Below are 21,436 nucleotides of genomic sequence, written 5' to 3' on the forward strand. Positions count from 1 at the left end.
AATCTGTTTCACTCATTTAAGTTCGAATTTTACTCTTTATAATTTAAATAAATGAATTTAATGTGTTAGAAACATAGCCTAATCCAATATGTGTCATAATACAATTGGTTAAACATTTTTTCTTAATTATATGACTATTTGTATTATTATATCGAACCGTGTTACTGGAAAAAAAAAATCTCTCGGTGGCGTGTTTTGATTCGTCTGTCAAGAAGGTTATATAACCCAACTCTCCTCAATCACTCACTCTCTGTTATCTGTCAGCCTTGTCTTCCTTCTTCGGAGAAGAGACTCGTGGCGACAAAACAAGCAGAAGAAAGAAGCTCCGTCGTCAGCTCACAGAACACATAAGAAAGAAACCCTAGATATTCAATCCAATCGATCCAATTCCCCCAAATTGCATGTTTCACTCACCTCAAATGGTGAAGAAGCGAGTCCCCGAATGGCTCAACAGCTCGCTCTGGTCCTCCTCCACGCCCTCCCCTTCCATCGACGACGATCGCGTCCAGCGCTACACCTCCAATCCCACCGCCTGCCGGCCTGACCACCGAAATTTCAAGTTCTTCTGCCTCAGACTCTGAGCCGGCTTCCACGGTTCACCCGCCAATCCCTGTTGCTCCTCCCAAATCCACCAGGGAAGACAAGCCTCCTCCCGAGCCCCAATCCACATGATTCATTTCCGGATCACGAAGACAAGAGCAATAACACCACTCCGTCCCCCGAAGATATCTCCAGACAGTCTCAGCTCTTGGCCGAGGTTAGCCTATCTCTCTCTCTCTCTCTCTCTCTCTCTCTCTCTCTCTCTCTCTCTCTGCATGTGTAGCTGATAAATGATTGGGTTTTTCTTAACTTTTTGTTTGCAGCTGTCGAGGAAGGTGATTAATTTGCGTGAATTGCGGAGAATTTCATCGCAGGGCATACCGGATGGTGCTGGGATACGGTCTACAGTCTGGAAGGTGATAATGATTCGGGTTTTTTGTTTGATTTCATTAGTGTGTAGGAGGTGTTTGTTTTTAGAGAAAATGCGGGCAATTTCTGGTGAAAATTTAGCTTTATTATGGATAGAATGATACTTGAGGACTTGAGACGTACCCGTCTAGCCGATGGAGCATGACATAATGAAACAAGTGTGCAATTCTGATTTCCCATGATGCAGCCAAGGAACTGGATTAGTTTTAATGGTTGATAATTGTTGCTTGCAGCTTTTACTCGGATATCTACCACCAGATCGGGGGCTTTGGTCGTCTGAGTTAGCTAAAAAGAGGTCACAGTACAAGCATTTTAAAGATGAGCTTTTGATGAATCCTGTAAGTCATGTTTATTGTTTTCACGCTACATTTTTATGTTCATGTTTGGGTTTTAAAGATCAAACCGAAAAACTAGATTAATGGCATAGGGTTAAGAAGAACAGAGTTTGCTTTAATTGGGAGCATGAGCTATTTAAATCCATTGAGATGCTGACGAATATTTAAAAAAAAAAAAATGATACTATTGAAGCATCAGCTGGTAATGCTAATAGTGCAAAGAGTTGTTACTGGACAATTTTGTCTAGAAAGCATATGTCATTAATTTATTTCTGAAATTGAGAGCAGGGGTAACCCACAGGTTTTACTGCAAACGTTCCAATTTGGCAATGCAGTTATCATTATTTATCCTTGGAGTGTTGTATATTACATGTTTCTTGGTTCATAGCGGCTTAGCCAGCTTTGTGGATTTTAATGATTAGTTATGATAAAACGAAAACTGAAAGGTCAAAATATGCTATGTGATTCATACATTTTTCGTTTTTCAAATTCTGTGAAAATCTGGCTTTCTGAATGTTTCCTTTGGCTAGTCAGTCAGAAATCACGAGGAAGATGGATAACGGCACTACTAGCGACCATGATGAATTAAAATGTCAAAGCAAGGGGTTGCTATCAAGATCTGAAATACCTCATGGGGAGCATCCATTGAGTCTTGGGAAGTCCAGCGTCTGGAATCAGTTCTTTCAGGTAAATAGCTAGTGAACTTACTTTCTCAATTGATTAATGAGCAAACTTTCTTCCATTCCATTATCTACACAATGGAAAGTAATTTTTTTATAAGCCAACTTTAAAATAGTTTCAGAAACCAACAAACGTGTTTCACAGACTTAGAAAGTCATGGTACAAACAAACCAAGATTATTTGGGGAGAACTGATGAAGAAACCTGATGTTTTCAAGTAAATTGTGATGTGATTCTGTTAAAAGTGAAGAATGTAACTTGTTCAGACCATATGTATGATGTAGTTAATAATTCAACCTTCTGTGTAAATCTTGGTTCATTGTCACGTTTTACCGTTATAGAATGGTGGTAACAGTTTCTGGTGCAAAACCTCCGTTTGAGATATGCAACTCCAATTTTGGATCATGTAGGACACAGAGATCATAGAACAAATTGACCGAGATGTAAAGCGCACTCATCCAGACATGCATTTTTTCTCAGGGGACTCTCAAGATGCTAAATCTAATCAGGTTTGTGCTTGATGTACGGTTCAGACTACAGTACGGACAGTTATAAGATTTGTCAAATGCAAGTTACAACCCATTTGGCTAACTTAGTTCTATATAACAATTTCAGGATGCTTTGAAGGACATCTTGGTTATATTTGCCAAGCTAAATCCGGGTATAAGATATGTTCAAGGGATGAACGAAATTTTGGCACCACTGTTCTATGTCTTAAAAAATGATCCCAATGAGGAAGATGCGGTAAGAGTGCCATATATTTTCTTCTATGTTAGTATCATATATGTTTTTCTATGTTAGTGCCATATATTTTTTTGGGAGCTGATGTTGAACTTCTGATTGTCCTTCATTTAATTTGAAATGCATGTTCTTCTGTTCAATATCTCTATATGGTTATACTTTTCCGGACTTGTAGGCTTAAGTATGACAAAAGAGGTTTTAATCATAACATGCACAAAGGGAGGGACAATTTAGAGTAATTTGTCATGAAACTATTCAGCATTGCCTATGATTTCTCTTTTAACAAAAGAAAATGATGAGTGACTGATTTGAGTGTTGGCTATGAACAATAAATTGTGCTAAGGCGTGGACAAGGGATGGATACAATGATGTACATCAGTGTATTGTCATTATGCTTTCGTGCAATAACACCTTTTCACTGTCATTCTATTTATCATTGTTGGTCACTTTTTCTCATTGTTTCCAAATGTCAAGTTTTGTAGGCCTTTGCTGAAGCAGACACCTTCTTTTGTTTTGTTGAATTATTGAGTGGCTTCCGCGATCATTTCTGTCAGCAACTCGATAATAGTGTTGTTGGAATTCGTTCCACAATAACAAGATTGTCACAGCTTTTAAAGGAACATGATGAAGAGCTATGGCGTCATCTCGAGATCACGACCAAAGTAAGATATTTTATGCATCTATCTTTTTTTATTTTCCAATCTGAGTTCTCTACCTTCTAGTTTACTGATTTTTGTGCATCAAACCTGCAAACAGATGGAACACAATTGAAAAGATGTCTGCATGCTATGATATTGGTTTACAATCTGTACTTTCACTAAAAATATTCGAGTTCTTCCTGTCGTTTGGACAACAATTTTTTACTCTTAGTTGTGTTCTTTTTTTTGGGGGGGCTCTCTGATGCCTCCAAATAAATGTTACCTTGAAATTATATGTTACTAGATTCTTTTGAGTTCCTGGTTCAAGGTTATCCAGTGCCTGCCTTAGAGATGTGATCAAAATCAATGATTTTTCGTAGATGGCTGAGAGAATTATTATTTTGTCTCCTGTTGACAGCCTTATTAAATGCTTAAATATTCATCACGCAAGGTCTTCATGGTTACTCAAGAATAATGTATGTAGTTCACTAAAATTGTTGCTTAGTACTGACTGGGTTTTAATTTAAAATGACAGGTCAATCCCCAATTTTATGCATTTAGGTGGATCACCCTCCTCTTAACCCAGGAATTCAATTTCGCAGACAGCCTTCACATTTGGGATACACTTTTAAGTGACCCCGAAGGTCCTCAGGTAGTATTTTTATTACTTTCTCTTCCCTTTCTTCTTTTGTTGTCAGGGTGTTATTCACCACCCTTAGATGGTCAATAATATGCAAATCAGTTGAGCTATCAAACTTGACTAGGGTTGAGGTCCCAAGATGCAAACTATAAGTGGTGCTCCACTCTTAGGAGTTTGCTTTTGGTTTTTTTTTTTTCTTTTGTTTGTTTGTATGCTAACAACGAAGCTAACTGACAAACTGTAGGAAACCCTTCTTCGAGTATGCTGTGCAATGTTGATTCTCATTCGGAGACGCTTACTAGCAGGTGATTTTACCTCAAATCTCAAACTACTGCAGAGCTATCCTCCGACAAACATCAGCCATCTGCTCTACGTTGCCAACAAGTTGCGGGTACAATCCTCAGGCTAATTTACCTTACATTCACTACTTTTTCTTTTTCTCTTCCATCATTTTGTGTTTCAAATGTCCATGTTTTGTAAATGACCGGATGTATATGCTCTTAGAGTAACAGATGGTTGCCTTCAATTAATTTGGTTGAATAGTCTGGATAGACTTGTTTCGTTTTTTCCACCAATTCTAGCAGGGTAACATTGTCTACTGTGACACTAGTCATACGAGTCGATTTGGTGGATTGTCGAATGGTTTGCTGTTATTTTATCTGTTTGTTCTTGTATCAATATTTGGACAGAAAAAGCATGCTAATAATGATCAAGGGGTAAAAACACGTAGGCTATGCGCCCCACAGGCTAGAGGGGATCTTTTATGTATGAAGACTTGACTAACCTTATAATTTTAATTGCATTGAAACTGTGTCTAGTTCTCATTGCTCGAGACCCTTTCGAGAACAACTCGATCCCTCCTTGCGAACAATTGAAGCATACTTTGACACCCCTCGAGTAATATGACAGCAAGTGAATATAACACTTACGACGAGATAGCTTGACAAGCATGCGAGATGGGATCGAGCAGTTCTCGAGGGATGCTCGAGTTGTTCTCAAAGGGGGTCTTGAACATGGAAATCAGGTTAAAGGTTTGAATGTAATTAAAACTACAGGGTCAATTAAGTCATTTTCACACGTAAAGAGGGCGAAAATCTAAGCATACGGAAAAGAGGGGTAAAAGCCTTCTTGGGTTTGAAAAAAAAATAAAAACTTTAACGAAAAGCTTTCGTTACTGTTTATTTTAACGAAAAATCATATTTTTACTTTAAAAAGTCAATCATAGTATTATTCATTTTACCTTTTATCTGGTCTTTATTATTAAAACTTAAAGTTTTCAAGTTTTTTTCATTAGTTTTTATTTATTTATTTATTTATTTTGAAAAATGAGTTTTTATTAATCCTAAAATTCCACCCCGGCCCCAAAAAAAAAACCACCATCTAAATTGACTCCAAACCAATCGGAAGTTCAGCCATCCAAGTCACTAAGAAATATTGAAAAACGACAGTAAGCAGCAACACGCTAGGAAGCGCCCCTTGCATCCAAACTGCTATCATCTACCCTACATGATTAACCCTAACACCGCGAACTTGTATACTGAAGTTGCAAATCACAGTTTGACATGCGTATAATAAAAAATACGTACGCACAAATATTTGACATGTAAAGGTGAATCGACTCTGTACATGGATATAGCCTAGCAAAGGTGAATCAACCCTTCAAGAGCGCCCATAAAACACCGAAATCCAGAAGGATGGCAGGGTGAGGCTCTCAATAACAACTAAGGTTCTAGAGATGCCTCTACGTGAAGCCTTTGTTCCGTCCAGGCATTCGTTGATGCTAACGACTCCTCCCACCGTGGGAGCGATCTATCGAAAAGCGAAAACCATAATGAGCAGGAGCATACCAAGTAAGTTTATGGTAATCGTTTATTTTGTTAAGGTAAGACTTGAAAAATCGTTAGACTATGTCACTACGGCCATACATGGCAGAATCATACAAGGAAGTCGATTCAATATCATACAGTAGCTCACAAAGTATATGTTTAGATCACAGCATAACAAATTTGTAACTATCAACGTGTCTCGTGTGTCATCCAGCCACAGTATCAGTGCCAACTTGCCGTCTTCTTTGTCGAAATACTAAATCACAATGGTCGGAGATTCACAGAACATGAACCTGCCACCAATCACCAACATGGAACCGGTCTCAAATCAGACCGCCGAAAAACCATCAACTTATATGATTAGAGAAACCCCATATACCTTGTCAATTAGGCAGACAGGGATTCAACAATATGGCGGTGGCACAAGTATCCGCTAAAAGTCCTGCAACTACCTTCTCATCTTTCGGCTACAGATATTGTTGAATTTGATTCCCGGCCATCCGTTGCTTCACTCAACTGGCCCTCCAGAATTTCCAAAACATTGTCCGGTGGACATTTATCTTCTGGATTCTTTGGAGATGTTTGGCAGAAACATTCCGGCCAAGAATTTGTATAGAAAGACTCAGGTGGGATCCTCTTGTGGGGCCCACCAAGGTTAGTCTTGAGCATGGCTTTCCTTACGGCTTCTTCAAAACCAGCTGTCCGTCCCTTCTCTCGATCAATGAAGATTGGAGCAAGAGCTTTCCTGTCGGGTCTAAGTGTGGTCCGGAAGCCATAATAGAGGCGGTGTCCAAGGAGATTGTTGGCAAAGTTGCTAGGGCCATCATATGTAGGCATAAAAATATCAGAGAGGAGACAAACCATGTAGTCCACTGCAGACCCTAACAATCCCTGGGTGTTTTCTAATAGCTCGTCTGTGGGATCCACAGAACTGTGGGTCTCAAGGTGAGGGAACAAAGCCCGAAACGGTTTCATGAATCTCTCCCCGCCAAATAGTTCACCGGCAGCTAGGTATATCCTGGTAGAATTGTTAAACCTCATTGCACGTAAAATAAGGCCAACCTGCATACAAATGGGGTGACAATTTTGTTAGTATTTTATTATAGAAAATGTCATCTGTATCCTGTTATCTCAAAATGATAAGAAAAACATAAGATACCGATGCAAGGTAACAGCCATCCAGGTTAATGTTATAATCTTAATATTGATGGGCTCCATATACTGCAGAATGTAAAGCATTAACAAGAAAGATAATATTACCTCTTCAGGAGTTAATGGGCACTTTCCAATGGCTCTTCTTTCCTCGTAGACGAGCTTCTTTGGCGCGAAATTTTCTTTTCGATACTTCTTCAATATCTCTTGCTCTTTGGGGTTGAAAATATCAAAGCAGCTGGAGAATAATCATACCAGATGTTAAGGCCTCAGATAACATTCTTTTTCAAAATCTAAACTCATGAACTATTTCGGTCTTCGTCCAAAACAAACAAAAAAAATACCCCTTGCCTAGCTAGTCTAGCGGCAATGAAATATGAAATTTCAATACAAGATATAGAGGCCAACACTCTAGTCATTCCTCATTTTATGTAAGGATTTCGCTAGTAACTTACCTCATTTTAGTGAGACTATATAGAATGCACATGTTGTGCCGGAATCTTAGTTTTGCCCAATTGACACTAAAATAAAAGGTTAAAGTTCAGTTAAAGTAGTCGTGTTAAATTATTTTTCAATCTTTCTTTTACCTCTTTCTTCTCCTGTTCTGAATCAACGAGTAGTCAAACCAATCTGTATTCAATGTCCCTTGAAGCATAAGTTATGCTGGGAAGCGGAAACTATGACAGGGGTTGGTTAAAGGGAACCCCCACTCCCACTTACCCTAAATATTTTACAAAAGTACCATCAAATCTTTGAAAAGTTTAACTCAATGTGTGCGTACACAAACATATTTCTACATGTAATTTTGTGTGTGATTTGCTTTGGTTTTTTTTTCCGCTCCTATTACATTCTTGTCTTATACCATATGCAACAAAGTCAACAATTTATGTAAGATCCGACCCTCCACCCCCATGTAGATGCAAACTTGAGCATAACAAGATAATCAGATAAGAATGTACCCAGCAAATGCCAGCATATCCATCTCAAATCGAAGATGTATGGACATGAAGTGACCTCGTGAGCGAAGCTTATCTACTATGGATTGACTTATCTTCATTATATTTGTCTTGAACCTCAGAGCATGATAGTTAACTCTGCACCTCAACCGCTGATACTCAGGGTTGTCAATTTCTTCTGCCAAGCGATGTGAAAAGGGAGTAAGATAAATAGCACCATGCTCCTTCATTTTCGCAAGTGCCTCTGTAGTATACCAACTGATAGGAGCATCTCGAGGCGGACGAAGCTGAGACAAGGTTTAGAGGAAGGGGGAGTTAACATTTCAAACCTATTGAAGAACTCAAATTGATCATAAAAAATACAGATGATTTACCTGTACAGCTTTTATCTTCTTGGTTTTCCCATTTTTGCGAATTTCCGGTATTTTTTGTACGATTTTTACATCATACCTCAATGACTGGATAAAATGCTCAACATCATAGATACCGCCGAAACCACTGCACATGTTACATAACAATTTATAGACTTAACAGAAACCAGCATACAATTGACAAGGAAAGTGCATAAAGACACATTACTCACAGTTCCTCAGAACGGATTCCTATGCTTTTCCAAGAAAAGAAGGGAGATATTCATATGAAACTATGCAAAAAGATGCTAATGGTTTTGCAAGAAAATCCATTCATGAAGATATCTTGAAGCTTTCTCTTTCCATACAACAAAGCAATAGACCAGTCATTGAAATGTCTTTTTATTCACAGAAAATATGCGACACGTCTCCTATGTATCTGCATTTTTGTCACAATTTTATCTACCTCATCTCTCTTGGTTAATACTTAATAGCCTCAGTCAGAAAATAAAGTTTATAAGTCTATAAAATGTGAATTTGAATACACCAAGAAGTCAAATCTGCCTATGTGAATTAAGGATCAAAGAACCATTGAAATAGATACCTGTCATCATGCCAAAAAGAGTTTGCATCCAGTTCTGGCAGCACAAGTGTAGCATTCATGATTCTTGCTGCAAGAACTGCATTGCATATCTAAAACGTCCAAGGAGTAATAGAAGGCAAATATTTCCCTCGTCAGATACATGAGTGAAAATATGTAATTACAGACCATAGAAAGCAGAAAAAGATACGAACCGCTGTACGTTGTTGATTGAGACCGCCATTACAGCGCACACGTAGGTAGCCATTGGTCTCACTTGGTGGAGCTGCCATAGTAGAAGCATCAGAACAATTTTAAAACAAACTTATTAAATCATTCATTGGGGAAAAAAAAAAAAGGAAAGACATACGGGGCCAATCAGATCGTGGAGCTGATGATGGTCTCCAACCACCAGAATCAGCACTTCTCCAAAGTTTATCCAAGTTAATCTGCGCAAACATGGCAAGATAACTATGAGTCAAACTTTCAGCATATAATAACAATCAGTTCCAAAAGTCACAGTAATTCTTATCTTCCTTGAACGAACAGAACCTCTTAACTTCTTAAGAGTGTTTTGAAGACAAAGGGAGACGTGTAATTTAAGGTGACAAACTAAAAATGATATCCCACCTTTGTTATCCCTATCGCACACATACATGAACAATGTATAAGCTTGCAAACATTAAAACTTCAACTTAGGAGCCACCACAAAATACGCAATAAAAACTCCTAGTAACATTGAGATGTCGAATTAATATAATCAAATGCATCTCAGAAGAGTACTTTGTAAGGCCTAATTTTTTCATATTTTTAGATAACGTAAAATTGGATATGACCTGAGTACTTTACGCTTGATTGCTTCATTTTTTACATAATTTCTTTACATAAACCAATCATGTTGATCAACAAGTTAGAAGATACTGGATAATCATCCTAATTATCATTGTCATTGATTAGAAAGGACTGGAAAAAATGTTATAGATCATTAATTTCCAACAATCTCATCCATAACAAAGATAATGCTTGGCACATAGGTGGCAAAACAAAGCGGCAGAATTTAGCTTCTGGCGGTCATTTGAATGCACCTAAACATCTAAATTAACAATCAAATCACTGCCTCAACATGATAACATACCTAGAAACCACTCCCAAATACACTGATTTACTCACATAGAGCTCGTAATTTGCATAATTTCCAAGCATCAGTGACATTTGCATACAAATTATCATAATTTAAGTAAACCATAGTCCTTTTCAAGTTAAAGCTCGAGCCGTCATTCGAAAAAAGCACTTCTTCATCGTTATTACTAACTCCGGAAATCAAACCGAAAGCGAAGTGCCTAAACTAGCATACTAAACTCTACTCACAGTAATATAATAACACCATCGAATTCGGAAAAACAACTAAAAGAATTTCTCATCAACCAAACAGACTAGACTTCCTCAAAGCTAAAACTGAACGGAGTAAATCCGAAAGCTCAGCTTCCAACTAACCTCGGAGCCAAATCCAGATCCACCACCACCACCGCCACTGGTCGTGGTCATAACCAGAAACGAAACGGTGCAGATCAGGAGAACTACGACGCCGATCAATAGCCTCCCAAGCGTGCCCTTCATCACCCCTCCTCCTCCTCCGGCAGCTTGCTTCGCGTGCTGCCTCCCCGGTCTGCATCAAATCAACGGAAAAAATGGGATTACTTTGTCTGGTTAGCGGGAAAGTAGAGAATCGGAGTGAGGGAATGTAAGGAATTAGTTGGGATTTACCTTCGCATTGTAATTTGAGATGAGAAAATTCAGCTTCTTTCTTCCTTTGTTTACACTTCAACTGCTGCCACTTTGTGATCTCAAGTCGCAAGGAAAATATATTCAGTGTTGAAATTATATTAAATAAAATAAATAAAAATGAAATAAATTGTTCAAAAAAAAAAAAACTACTTCCGAGGGACGTGCGAATAAATAGTTATAAAATAAAGTTATTGAGTATTTGATAAACTTTTTAATTTAAAAGTTTATTTAACAGAAAAAATAATGTATGAGCGTTAGATAAACTTTTATATAAATTGTTGTGAATATATTTAATAACTAAAAAAAAAATATGGTATTTCATGTAATATAATAATTTCAAAGAGAATAATATAGGCGCAATAATTACAATTTTGTTAAATATGTGGAGTATACTTGTTATTTAAAAATTTCATTAAATATGCACTGATATGTTAAAAAAGATAAAATCACTTCTTTTAGAAGTATGCTATACACATGTTTTTATTTTTTTTATTTTACGTTTTCCTACTGTCATTGATAACAGTTTTAAAAAAATACCTATTTGTTGAAATCCCCCCTAAACGTGTAATTTACTGTCAATTTATCCCTGAACTTTAATTTTTGCCAATTCCCTTCCTAAACTTTTATTTATGGCCAAATTCTCATCTTCTGTCAAGTCTCACACATTTCATCCATGGTTCCGTTAGTTAGTTTGGAGGTCAAAATCGTCATTTGGATCATTTTTGTTTCCTTTTTGAATTAGCATCTGGGATTCGACCAAAAAGAAAGGATTAACATATGGGACTTGTTGTGGGTCAGGTGGGTTGTGGTGAGGTCTTACTGGGGCTGAATTTGAGGGAAAGGGCAGTGGGATGAAGGGGGTGGCTGATTGTTTGAGGTTAGGGGTCGGTGGGAAGGGGCACAATCGGGTAGAAGAGGGAAAGTGGAAGAGAGATGTGGTTTCTTTATCTTTTTTTTTTTAATTAATTTATTTTTATTTTTAGTATGTATCATGGATAAAAGGTGAGAAATTTAAACGGCAGGGAGAATTTATCCATAAACAAAAGTTTAGGGAGTAATTGATGCAAATTAAAGTTGAGGGGGCAAATTGACAGTTAGTTCTAAGTTTAGGGGGTGAGGATTTTGACAAATACCTTTTTTAAAAAAGTAATTTTTTTTGTTTTACCAAACACATTTGATGTTCTAGATTTTTTACTAAGTTGTTTTTTTTTAAAGCACTACAATCACAAATCAGCCATAATAAACACAGATTTGAATGCAACTGCATACACTCCACATCAACCTTGGAAGACTACGAGTTGAAGAACTCCAGTCATAAAAAGGGCTTGACTATTATGAAACTTTTAGTCCTTTAATATGTCACACCCTGATCCTGAGATATACCCGGAATGATAGTAAATATCTCTCGTCTCATCAATGTGAGATTTACTCTCAACACTTATTATATTAGTGTCTATAATTAATTTCTTATGTGTAATATTAATGGATATATCCCCATTCAATTCGAATGAGCAAAAGCAATATCTCATTGCATATTATGGACCCCAAACATTCATGATTTGGATGTCGGAGAGTTGAAATAAGCGTCAATCTGGAGATTCTCGAACATGTTAATCTTTCAAACTGTAGCTCAATCCATGTGTCTTTAGGAATTGGACACATGTAGTGCATGGTTGTTGTCAATCTGTGTCGTAAGGTGTGAGTTAAGTCTTGTAATGAGCGCAACCCCTGTGTTTAGTTACCACTGTTAAATTTAGACCCTAGGCAGACTACATATGATGTTCTTTTAGGCACGCGCTTTTAATCATTCTAAAAACATTTTGCAAACGATCATACATTTTTCACTTAAAAGCAAAGTGCTTCCCTTGTAAAGTCTAGAGCTTTTGTGCTTCCATAGTAAAGTCTAGAGCTTTTCACAGTAAACAAAAATGGCGTCTCAGCTGCAGAAGATCGAAGGAGACGAATCTGTACTGCTCCGCGTAACACATTCCAATCTCAAGACCTTCTCCGCCGACATCCGCTTCTCCCTCCAGAGCTCCGTCGAGTCCGTCAAGGACAAGCTCTGGCGCAAATGCGGCACCTCCGTTGATTCCATGTCCCTCCACCTCTACGACGACGCCAACACCCTAGTCTCCACTCTCACCGACAACTCCAAACCCCTCGGCTTCTATTCCCCTCACGATGGGTCAGCTCTCCCTCGCCCCCTCTCTCTCGCATGTTATTTGTTAATTGTGATTTTTTATCTGGTTGCATTCTGGATTAGTGAGATTGTTGCCTACATCATGTTTGATAAAATGCCGCAATGAATGTATGTTAGAGAAGTATAAGAATATGAACAGACAAGTTGATGTAAAATTGTAATACAAAGATCAATTTGGTGTATATTAAATCGAAACTGAATCGAGGGTATACAAAAAGGAGAAAGAATTGAAAACTGACTGTATGAATTGATAGGGGCTTGCAGAGCGTGTTACAATGCCCTTGTAGACAGAATTTCACCTCTACTTTGTCGATGTCCACCAGAATTACTTTATCGAATTCAAGTTCCTAGCACATGTATTTTTCTCCGAAAATATAATGAGAGCGCGCCTTATCTATTGATTAATTAATCATCCCGTTTCTAAGCCACATGGACGATGGATCCGTCCACGGTGATTGCTTTACTCTAAATTACTATGTCATATTGACATAGACGTATGAAAGAGATGTTGATGAGTTGCTCTCATCAATGTGGGACAATAGCACTTTTAATTTTCATTCGAACTCCAACAATGTAGAATATGATTTGGTGATTCTTTTGGTTGGCGATCTCTCTAGGTTGGCCAGCTACTCAGTCTGACAAAGTGATACCAATGTTTGTTAGAAACTACTGGTTCACAGTTGCATTGTTTTGTTAGTGAGACCAATGTTTGTTAATTGTGATTTTTTGTTTGTTTTATGTGTTTTCGAAATCGAAAGATTCCGGCTACATGTTGTAGACTTGGATCCTTCGTCGGTGACCTCCGGGGGTTGGCTGGAGGACACATCGTTGGTGGAGAAGTACACCATTTCACAGGAAGCTTATGAGAAGAGGGACGGTGAGAGTTTCCCGATATATTTGTAATTTTATGTGAATAATGTCTGTAAAATGTGTGTTTTTATTTAGTTCAATGAATATTCTTACTGTTTTGTCTGAGGGTCCGTATTTCCGGGGTTTTGTGATCAGGTACTTTCAGAAAATTTAAGGACAAATTGGTGTCGCAGAACCCATCAGCAGTTGAGAACAAAGTAAGCCTTTCCTATATATGTTATCTATTCCTTTTGTAATCAAATTATACCCCATTGCTTCTACTGGTGTTTGCTAATCATGAATCAAATTGAGTTGCTTTTGTTGTTAGTCAGCATTGCATGTGGAAGTGAATGGATATGTTGATAAGTTTGTTGACAGAAGTTTCTGTTTGTAGATACCAGAGAACTACATGGAAGATCTCTGTGTGAATATTAAGGTCCGGACTTTTCCCATTTTACTTATTGGCAAAACAAGCATTTTCAGTCCTTTAAGATGAACCTATAACATTTTATAAGTATGATAATGAACTTAGATATGCGGAATAGATGATGGAAAAGAAGAAGCTTAAGAAACCAATAGATTCTGATTGCAGCTCGAGTAAATTTTTTTTAAGACATTAGTCTCTTTTTATATATTCATATCAGTACTTGATTTTTTGTGGAATCACACTGCACTTTAATGAGCTGAAGATTCATAGATCATGCAGTAAAATCTCTCTTTCTTTGAATATATAATTTATATGTATACTTTCCTGGTGGCCATAAAATCTATGAAATTTGATCCCAAAGGGTTAAAGTTTGTAGAATTGAAGTCTCCATGGAGTTATTCATAATATTGTGCCATTAAGGGTGATGGTGTAAGACTAATCTCACCTTTAGAAACCCGAAGAAGATGAAGTCATAGTCGACTTTAATGGTCAGCTTCTCCTCTCTTGCAGAAACAATATGCTCGATTTACAATAGGTCTAAGTCCAATAATGAGCGTCATATTCTGTGAGAGCAGTGACCACTATTTATATGGAAACAATCCTTGTGATTTCCCTATTAAAATCAGTGTAGGAAACTGACAGACAATTCCAATCCAACTATGAGTGCTAAGTATCAAGATTTAATTAAAGTTTCAATCCCAAACTGATTAGGACAACTTTAAACTCTTTAACAAGACCTTTCCATACCAATTTCTAATACAATAGCCGGTTTCTAGCACCCACAATCATTCTCATATTCTAACAGATTATTCTTCAAACCTTGTTGGTTTCAAGCATTAGCGTCTAGGCGGATCATTTTTGAGATGCAGTTGGCATTTTCTTCAGCATTCAATATGGAACATGAACTGTAATTTTATATGAATAAATGAACTTTTTTATACTATTTTTTCTTTCTTGTGTTCTTGTATTTTGTCTAGGAGTTGAGATAATTATTGCTGTCTATAATCTTCTTCAAATTACATGTGTTAAGTTTCAATTTATCTTGTCTTATTTCTTGTGGACCAATAATCATGATTGTCTTAGCTGCCTTCATTTATATGTTGAAGGTCGGAGATAGATGTGAAGTTGAACCAGGGGCTAAAAGAGGTGTTGTTAAATATGTCGGTCGGGCAGAACCTTTGGGTCCTGGTTTCTGGGTTGGAGTTCAATACGATGAACCTTTGGGAAAGCATGATGGCATGTAAGTGAGCTCCTAAATCATGAGAAGTCTTTTTGGTTCTCATTTACCAATAATAAATATTGTCAGTTTTCTTTTTGTGTTCCCAACATATTTCTCAGTTATAAAATTTAAAATGCTTTTGGGAATTAATCTTGCATTCCTGTCGTCTGCATATTATTTGTTTGACATTATTCCTCTTCTTCATGTGATAGGGTGAAAGGAACGCGTTATTTCAGTTGCCCCCCACTTCATGGTGGAATGGTTCGGCCAGAAAAAGTAAAGGTTTGTATGCCTTACTCTGGACACGCTTTAAAATGTTTTCTTTTTCCTCCTGATTTCCCTGTAAAATGTTTTCGATTTGGTTATTTGGCAAGAAATAGGAATGTGTTTGTTTTAAACTTTAATACGACCTGTTAGCTCATGTTGCCACCCATCTGTGTGCTTGGAATAAATCCCCTTGTCATGACGAAAAAATTAACTAAGCCAAGATGACAAACACAAGGGAATACCAAGATACATACTTCAGCAAAAACCAGCCTACGCCCCCGACTAGCTTTCACCTTTCCTAAATAAACTTGTACAAAATAATGGTCAAGAACTACTCTCAAACCCGAGCCCTTGCATCCAATATGGATACCCCTTGTACACCTTCTCTCAAGTCGTAGAAGTATACTCCTTTCTCCAGTTCTCCCTCCACCAACTGACCTTTTCTTCTCAAAAGAAAACCTTTGACTTGAATCAGGAATGAGGCAGAAGCCTCCATAACAGTCACATACGTGATAAAAAGTTACTGAAAGCCACTTTGTAAATATTCACCAAAAAGTTTTGGCCACCATGTTTCCACATTTTGTATGCCTGCATACTCTCTGTATCTGATTCTTCACAAGTTGTTAACACCATTCTGGTGCAAAAACCGTTCCAATCTGAAATGTTAAATGCAATTATTTTAAATGACCTAGAGAAAGACCCTGCTTATGAATTGAGAGGATTTCTTTACAACATGGCCTTTTTGTGTATTCACTGTACGACTTCTTTATGGATTTGACTAATGTGATTAGTACACTTTCAGGTTGGCGACTACCCTGAACGAGATCCATTTGAGGAGGATGAAATTTAGGCAGGTCTTAAGGAGAGTACTTATGTACTTCATGTTTCGGCCTGACCCTTTAGAAGCAATCATGTTTAAGTTTCCTTAATTACATTTGTTTTAGTTGTAATTTATCAGGAGCGAGTTATGCGTGTGAAAAATCCTTTAGAGTGTTCAAGGCAAGGGAAAAGTTGTTGAGGTTCCTCAAGGGTCGGAGCAGAACCTTCGTTTTGAGTCTGCCACCCGTAGTAGGTTATTACTGGAATGCTTGCCTTGCAGCTTGTTGGGAGGAAATCTGGGGATAAAAGAGGGTAAAGAAACAATGGTCTTGTCGAGATTCTTCGGATTGGGTTTTCTTACAACTGTGTGAAGAGTTTGCCAACTGGAGTTGGAATTCATTATTTGTGATGGGATTATAGGCTGCTATGAATGTGAAGTGGTTTAGTTGTTATCATTTACTGTGTTTGGGATTATTGAGTTTGTGAATATACATAAAAAAAATAACTAAAATAAGTAAAAAATTTGTAAGTGTCGCGTAGCGTGCATGATTAAAAAATGCATGTTGTGTGGGCTTAAGCGTGTGCGAAGAGGCTATTAACAATTAATTGGGTATATATATGGCCATAGTGTATAACCCTAAACCTTAATTCTGCCACAGTTCGCCCCGGTGACATCCTAAAAATATGACCCCTTCCGTTGGTATACAAGTAGAGGAATGCAGCGGAAAAAACATTGGTGCGAAAATCATTATGCCAAAATCATCTGGTTCTTACAAGGTCCTTGCCCAAACACGAGGTCGAAGTTATGAATTCATATCATTGAGTGAGGATCCTCATCGAATCTTTTTTGTGAGGATTATGGAGATTTTCAAATCACATCCGTTCATCATACAGTCGTACGGTCAGAAATTATTATAAATTTTTTTGTTTAAAATTGAATATAAAGAGTATTTGACGAAAACTGACAGTACGAAATACGATGAACGAATGTGATTGAAGGATCCAGCAAGGATCCTCTCTCCATATTATTAACCCTTATGTCAGTTTATCTGTCAAGTTAGCAGAATGAAAAGTGTAAATGTAAAACAAAAAGTGACAAGTACTATTCAACAGTTAGTAGGCAAATATGATTTGCGTGGACAGGTTAACAATAGTCCGACCTTAGCTCAGTTGGTAGAGCGGAGGACTGTAGTTGTATAAAACAGACATCCTTAGGTCGCTGGTTCGAATCCGGCAGGTCGGATATTTCTTCCTTTTTTTCTTCCCCTTTTTCAATTTCCTTATCAACGCTCCGAACCCCCGATCGCTGATTGCTCCCTCTTTCTCTCGCTCGCCATACATCTTTTTTACCCTTTCTCTCTCTCGCCTGAACCAGTCCCTCTTCTCTGCTCTGCTCTGCTCCTAACATGGTAAACCCATCGGATCTGTGAGCTCATTTTTTACTTTCTCACTCTCTGTTTGGTTGCTGGAAAAGTGTGTAACGGAGTCGCTTCCTCGGCGGCCAAGCAGACCCTTAAGGAAAAATTTGAGATCATTAAACCAAATTTGCATGATCTCTTGGGCATATAATTCGCTTAATTTCCATTGAAATTGTTGTTTTTGCAGTTCCTTTATACTCTGACAAGTTTTTTTTTTTTTTTTTTTTTTTTTTTTTTTTTTTTTTAATTCTTTCTCCCAGTCGAACTCATTGCGATTGTACTTGGCGTGTATAAGGAACACTCTCGATGCCGCATTGTGTCTACAGGTAGGTCTTCACATTTACGGTCCAGTTTTATGCGAAAGCCGAGCCCTTTTAGCGTTGTTAATTTCTGTAGAGCTCTGATTTCTTCTCTACCTACCTGTTTTTCGTGTTGAGTATCTGTTATGTTTATGTGTAAAATTAAAAGAATTGGGCAGATTACACTTGTGTTAGTATTCAGATGGGAATTGGTGAATTTCCACATGCTTTTAATGCCTGATTTGATTCTGTATCGTGTGTGCGTACGATGCGTTGTTTGCAGAATTTTCCTTGTCAAGAAGTTGAAAGGCATAACAAGCCGGAAGTTGAGCTGAAGTATGTTCACTTGCTGCCGCATTAAATTCTTTAAATTCTTAATTTTAATGTTTTGTAATTAGTATGAGAAAACGAGCTGCTTAAATCTAGTAAGGTGGCCAGTAGAGAAATGGATGTCTGTAATTATATGCTATTAAACTAAGTTTTGTCACAATGAGGCTTAATTCATTACTGTTTACTGCTTTTTTGTGTTTTAAGAAATATCTAGATTAGTCGTTTTGTATGACAAGTTAACGCAAAGTTTACTGGTAAATGATGTAAGGAAATCCGAGTGAGACTATTTGGATATCCGAGTGAGTCTATTTGGATATAGTGCCATTATCAGTTGAGAAATCCCATTCCCTACATTGTCAATAGAAATTAAAACATGAGCAGTCCTATCGTGGAAGGTTTTCCTCATTGTGCTACCCTTTTTTTTACAGGCATAATAAACACATGCCTATTGTGTATTGAGTTTACCCATAATTCAGAATTTATGTTCTTTTTGGCGGAAGTTTTATTAAAACTAATCCAAATATATAGTACAAGATGTCCTCCCTAGGAAGACTATTGCGTTTCCTATGCCTCACCATGTCCTTTAGTGATTCTTTTGTCCTTCAAATTTTCACTTTTCATGTTTTTGCATGTATTTGTAGTTTTGTACACATTTAGTAAGGTCTTATGAGAACAATTGTGTTGCTCACTATAAAATGGGTGGTTAAATTCGAAGGATGAAAGAAACTAGAACTATTGACTAATCTGTTTAGCCGAGAAAGTGTTAATCTTCTCTTAATGTTTTGCAGGACCAGCTCGGAACTTCTGCTAAATCCTGTAAGAACCATCCTTTTGGCATGATAAAGATCAGTCGCCGCCACCCTCTTTTTTTCCTGTCCTAATCTTAAAGCTTAACAAAGTTGGTTGTTTGCCTACATGTAGATTCTAATGCCTTGCACTATGTCAGGATTTACAGCTTTTCTTTTCTTCACATTTTTTCTTTCTATGCCTACTTTAAACACGGCAGAAGTTGTGGAATTATTGTATGAGTTAGAGATTTTGGCAAGGATGCTTCCCTTTCATTCCCAAACTTTATTAGTGACCTTTTTACCATTTTTGTGACGAATTCAATGTCAAAAAAATATGGGACTTAAGCAAATTAAATATGGAAAACTTGCTGTAGCTAATGACCTGGAAATTGTCATGAGCATAGATTTCTTAGTAAATCTCCCCACCCTCTACCTTATATGCTATTCTCGATAGCTCTACAAGATCTTTCCTCTATACAGTTGTGCCTATTAAAGGTGCAACTTCTAGACTTCATAGCTTATGGTAACATGATGTTATAGTTGTCATTGAACACATGAACTCTGATGAGCCAGATACTCCTAAAAAGAATATGATGGATATCTTAAGCTCATGTTACCAAGATTTCGTTATTTTTTGTTTCCGTAAATATATGTACACTCAGCTTTTTGTATTATTGCTGTCACAGGTTTTGATATGTCGAAATGAGGCTGAAAAATGCTTAATAGAGACATCTATAAATTCCCTTCGGATAAGCCTCAAGGTGAATATACTTTAGTATGTAGTTGGTATGCTTAATAGCAGATGTTCGCTTGGACAGTGTTGTTGTGTTTTGTTTACCGTTTTAACATTGACTCTATCTTATAAAAAAAGCCAGAAGCTACGGACTGAATTGGTGCTCCGAGTTTGTAATCTGTGTACTGTCTAATTTTTAGGATAGATTACATTCTTGCCTGCAAGATTTGTAGTTGTATATAGAATTGATATCTATATCCCTTTTTATTTTCCCCTTATCTCTCTGTTTTTTTTCGGGTGCTCTCTCTTGTATAGGTAAAGCAGGCAGATGAGCTTGAAAATATACTCACTAAAAAATTTCTTAGATTTTTGTCGATGAGAGCAGAAGCATTTCAGGTGTTGAGGAGAAAGCCAGTGCAGGTACATTAATTCTTTTGTGCATAGGACAATATATTATGTAGATGAAGTCCCCAAATTACTCAAGCCTTTTTTTTTTAATTGTACCGTGCAGGGTTATGATATTAGTTTTCTTGTAACAAATTATCATTGCGAGGAGATGCAAAAGCACAAGCTCATCGATTTCATTGTACAGTTCATGGAGGCAAGCATTTTTCGAAACCCTATAAAATTCCATGCTTAATAGTGTTTTATATCCGTACGAGTTTTGAGTCACAAAATAACTGGTCAATTTCTACATTTGAGAATACCAATTGCCTCTAGTTGGGGTGGCGTAGGCTGTTTTTGGAGCATGCAAATTTAATCTCTGGAGCAAGTTTCTTATCGTTACACGGCTTGAAACTCGTACAATATTATTGACGTGTACACGATTAATAGTGTATGTTTATACGAGTTTTGAGCCGTATAACGTTGTGTTCAAATTGTTAACTCCATTGCTTCTTTGGGTTGCAGGATATTGATAAGGAGATAAGTGAATTAAAGATGTCAGTGAACACCCGGGGGAGGCTGGTCGCCACAGAGTTTCTGAAACAATTTATGTAATATTTCTGTCTCCAAGTTGTATATGAATTCTGCTTTCACATACGCTGTTGAACCATCAGACAGTTTTTTCTGTTACCGTCTCATAACGGTTTGCCAATGGTATGAAAGAAGCTTTGGAAGTGAGTTGGTTTACATAGCCCATATGACCAGTATTATCTATGTTATAAATAGGTTTTTCGTTTTAATCACAAATAGTCCCTGTAATTACACAAACGCATTTATTCACTCAAGTCAAAGACCGAGATGTTCATTGATGTCGTCTTTTTTTTCTGTTTAGATTTCGTCAAAACGTGTTCGTGTTTTCACGGACTTCGGTTTTGATTCTGTCATAGTTTGTTTGTGTGCTCAGGTTCCACGCGTGGGGCGAATTGACTGTTGAGTATTAAGATTCTCAACTTTCTTTGTTTTTGAATATTTTATTAAAATATATGTTTCA

The 21,436-nt window shown here is 37.3% G+C and overlaps 4 protein-coding genes and 1 non-coding gene across 6 annotated transcripts; 4 read left to right on the forward strand and 1 right to left on the reverse strand.

Annotated features, from left to right (window-relative positions):
- Positions 1-346: 346 nt before the first annotated feature.
- On the forward strand, positions 347-4,656 carry LOC103963465 (TBC1 domain family member 13). Its single transcript, XM_009376291.3, is given in 11 exon segments — positions 347-533; positions 535-669; positions 671-757; positions 864-956; positions 1,203-1,307; positions 1,839-1,991; positions 2,395-2,493; positions 2,600-2,728; positions 3,208-3,387; positions 3,899-4,015; positions 4,248-4,656. Coding segments are annotated over 11 exon segments (1,395 nt in total). The 5' UTR covers positions 347-401; the 3' UTR covers positions 4,413-4,656.
- Positions 4,657-5,854: 1,198 nt separating this feature from the next.
- Positions 5,855-10,760, reverse strand: LOC103963464 (O-fucosyltransferase 1). 2 transcript variants are annotated; one of them, XR_007256560.1, is made up of 10 exons: positions 10,632-10,760; positions 10,362-10,533; positions 9,238-9,316; positions 9,083-9,153; positions 8,892-8,980; positions 8,312-8,435; positions 7,941-8,224; positions 7,090-7,219; positions 6,209-6,891; positions 5,855-6,122 (listed from the first exon to the last, which is right to left on the reverse strand). XR_007256560.1 is itself a non-coding variant. In XM_048579569.1 (9 exons), exons 1-9 carry the CDS (start codon positions 10,637-10,639, stop codon positions 6,286-6,288), a joined length of 1,563 nt encoding a protein of 520 aa, XP_048435526.1. In that variant the 5' UTR covers positions 10,640-10,760; the 3' UTR covers positions 5,855-6,285. The 2 variants fall into 2 exon arrangements, 1 of the variants encoding a protein (XP_048435526.1); XM_048579569.1 differs by having other exon boundaries at positions 5,855-6,891.
- Positions 10,761-12,554: 1,794 nt separating this feature from the next.
- Positions 12,555-16,888, forward strand: LOC103963463 (tubulin-folding cofactor B). The gene is made up of 7 exons (XM_009376289.3): positions 12,555-12,837; positions 13,611-13,729; positions 13,858-13,919; positions 14,096-14,137; positions 15,235-15,368; positions 15,560-15,629; positions 16,417-16,888. Exons 1-7 carry the CDS (start codon positions 12,581-12,583, stop codon positions 16,462-16,464), a joined length of 732 nt encoding a protein of 243 aa, XP_009374564.2. The 5' UTR covers positions 12,555-12,580; the 3' UTR covers positions 16,465-16,888.
- Positions 16,889-17,588: 700 nt separating this feature from the next.
- On the forward strand, positions 17,589-17,676 carry TRNAY-GUA. The gene is given in 2 exon segments: positions 17,589-17,625; positions 17,641-17,676. It is a non-coding gene; the product is annotated as a tRNA-Tyr (tRNA).
- On the forward strand, positions 17,662-21,132 carry LOC103963462 (actin-related protein 2/3 complex subunit 4). The gene is made up of 8 exons (XM_009376288.3): positions 17,662-17,842; positions 18,112-18,177; positions 18,434-18,486; positions 19,269-19,296; positions 19,955-20,029; positions 20,317-20,421; positions 20,513-20,602; positions 20,911-21,132. Exons 1-8 carry the CDS (start codon positions 17,840-17,842, stop codon positions 20,998-21,000), a joined length of 510 nt encoding a protein of 169 aa, XP_009374563.1. The 5' UTR covers positions 17,662-17,839; the 3' UTR covers positions 21,001-21,132.
- The last annotated feature ends 304 nt before the right edge of the window (positions 21,133-21,436 follow it).

Source organism: the organism of the source record quoted next, unplaced genomic scaffold, assembly GCF_019419815.1.
Source record: "Pyrus x bretschneideri cultivar Hongxiangsu unplaced genomic scaffold, Pyrus_bretschneideri_v1 Contig14, whole genome shotgun sequence".
Lineage (NCBI taxonomy): Eukaryota > Viridiplantae > Streptophyta > Magnoliopsida > Rosales > Rosaceae > Pyrus > Pyrus x bretschneideri.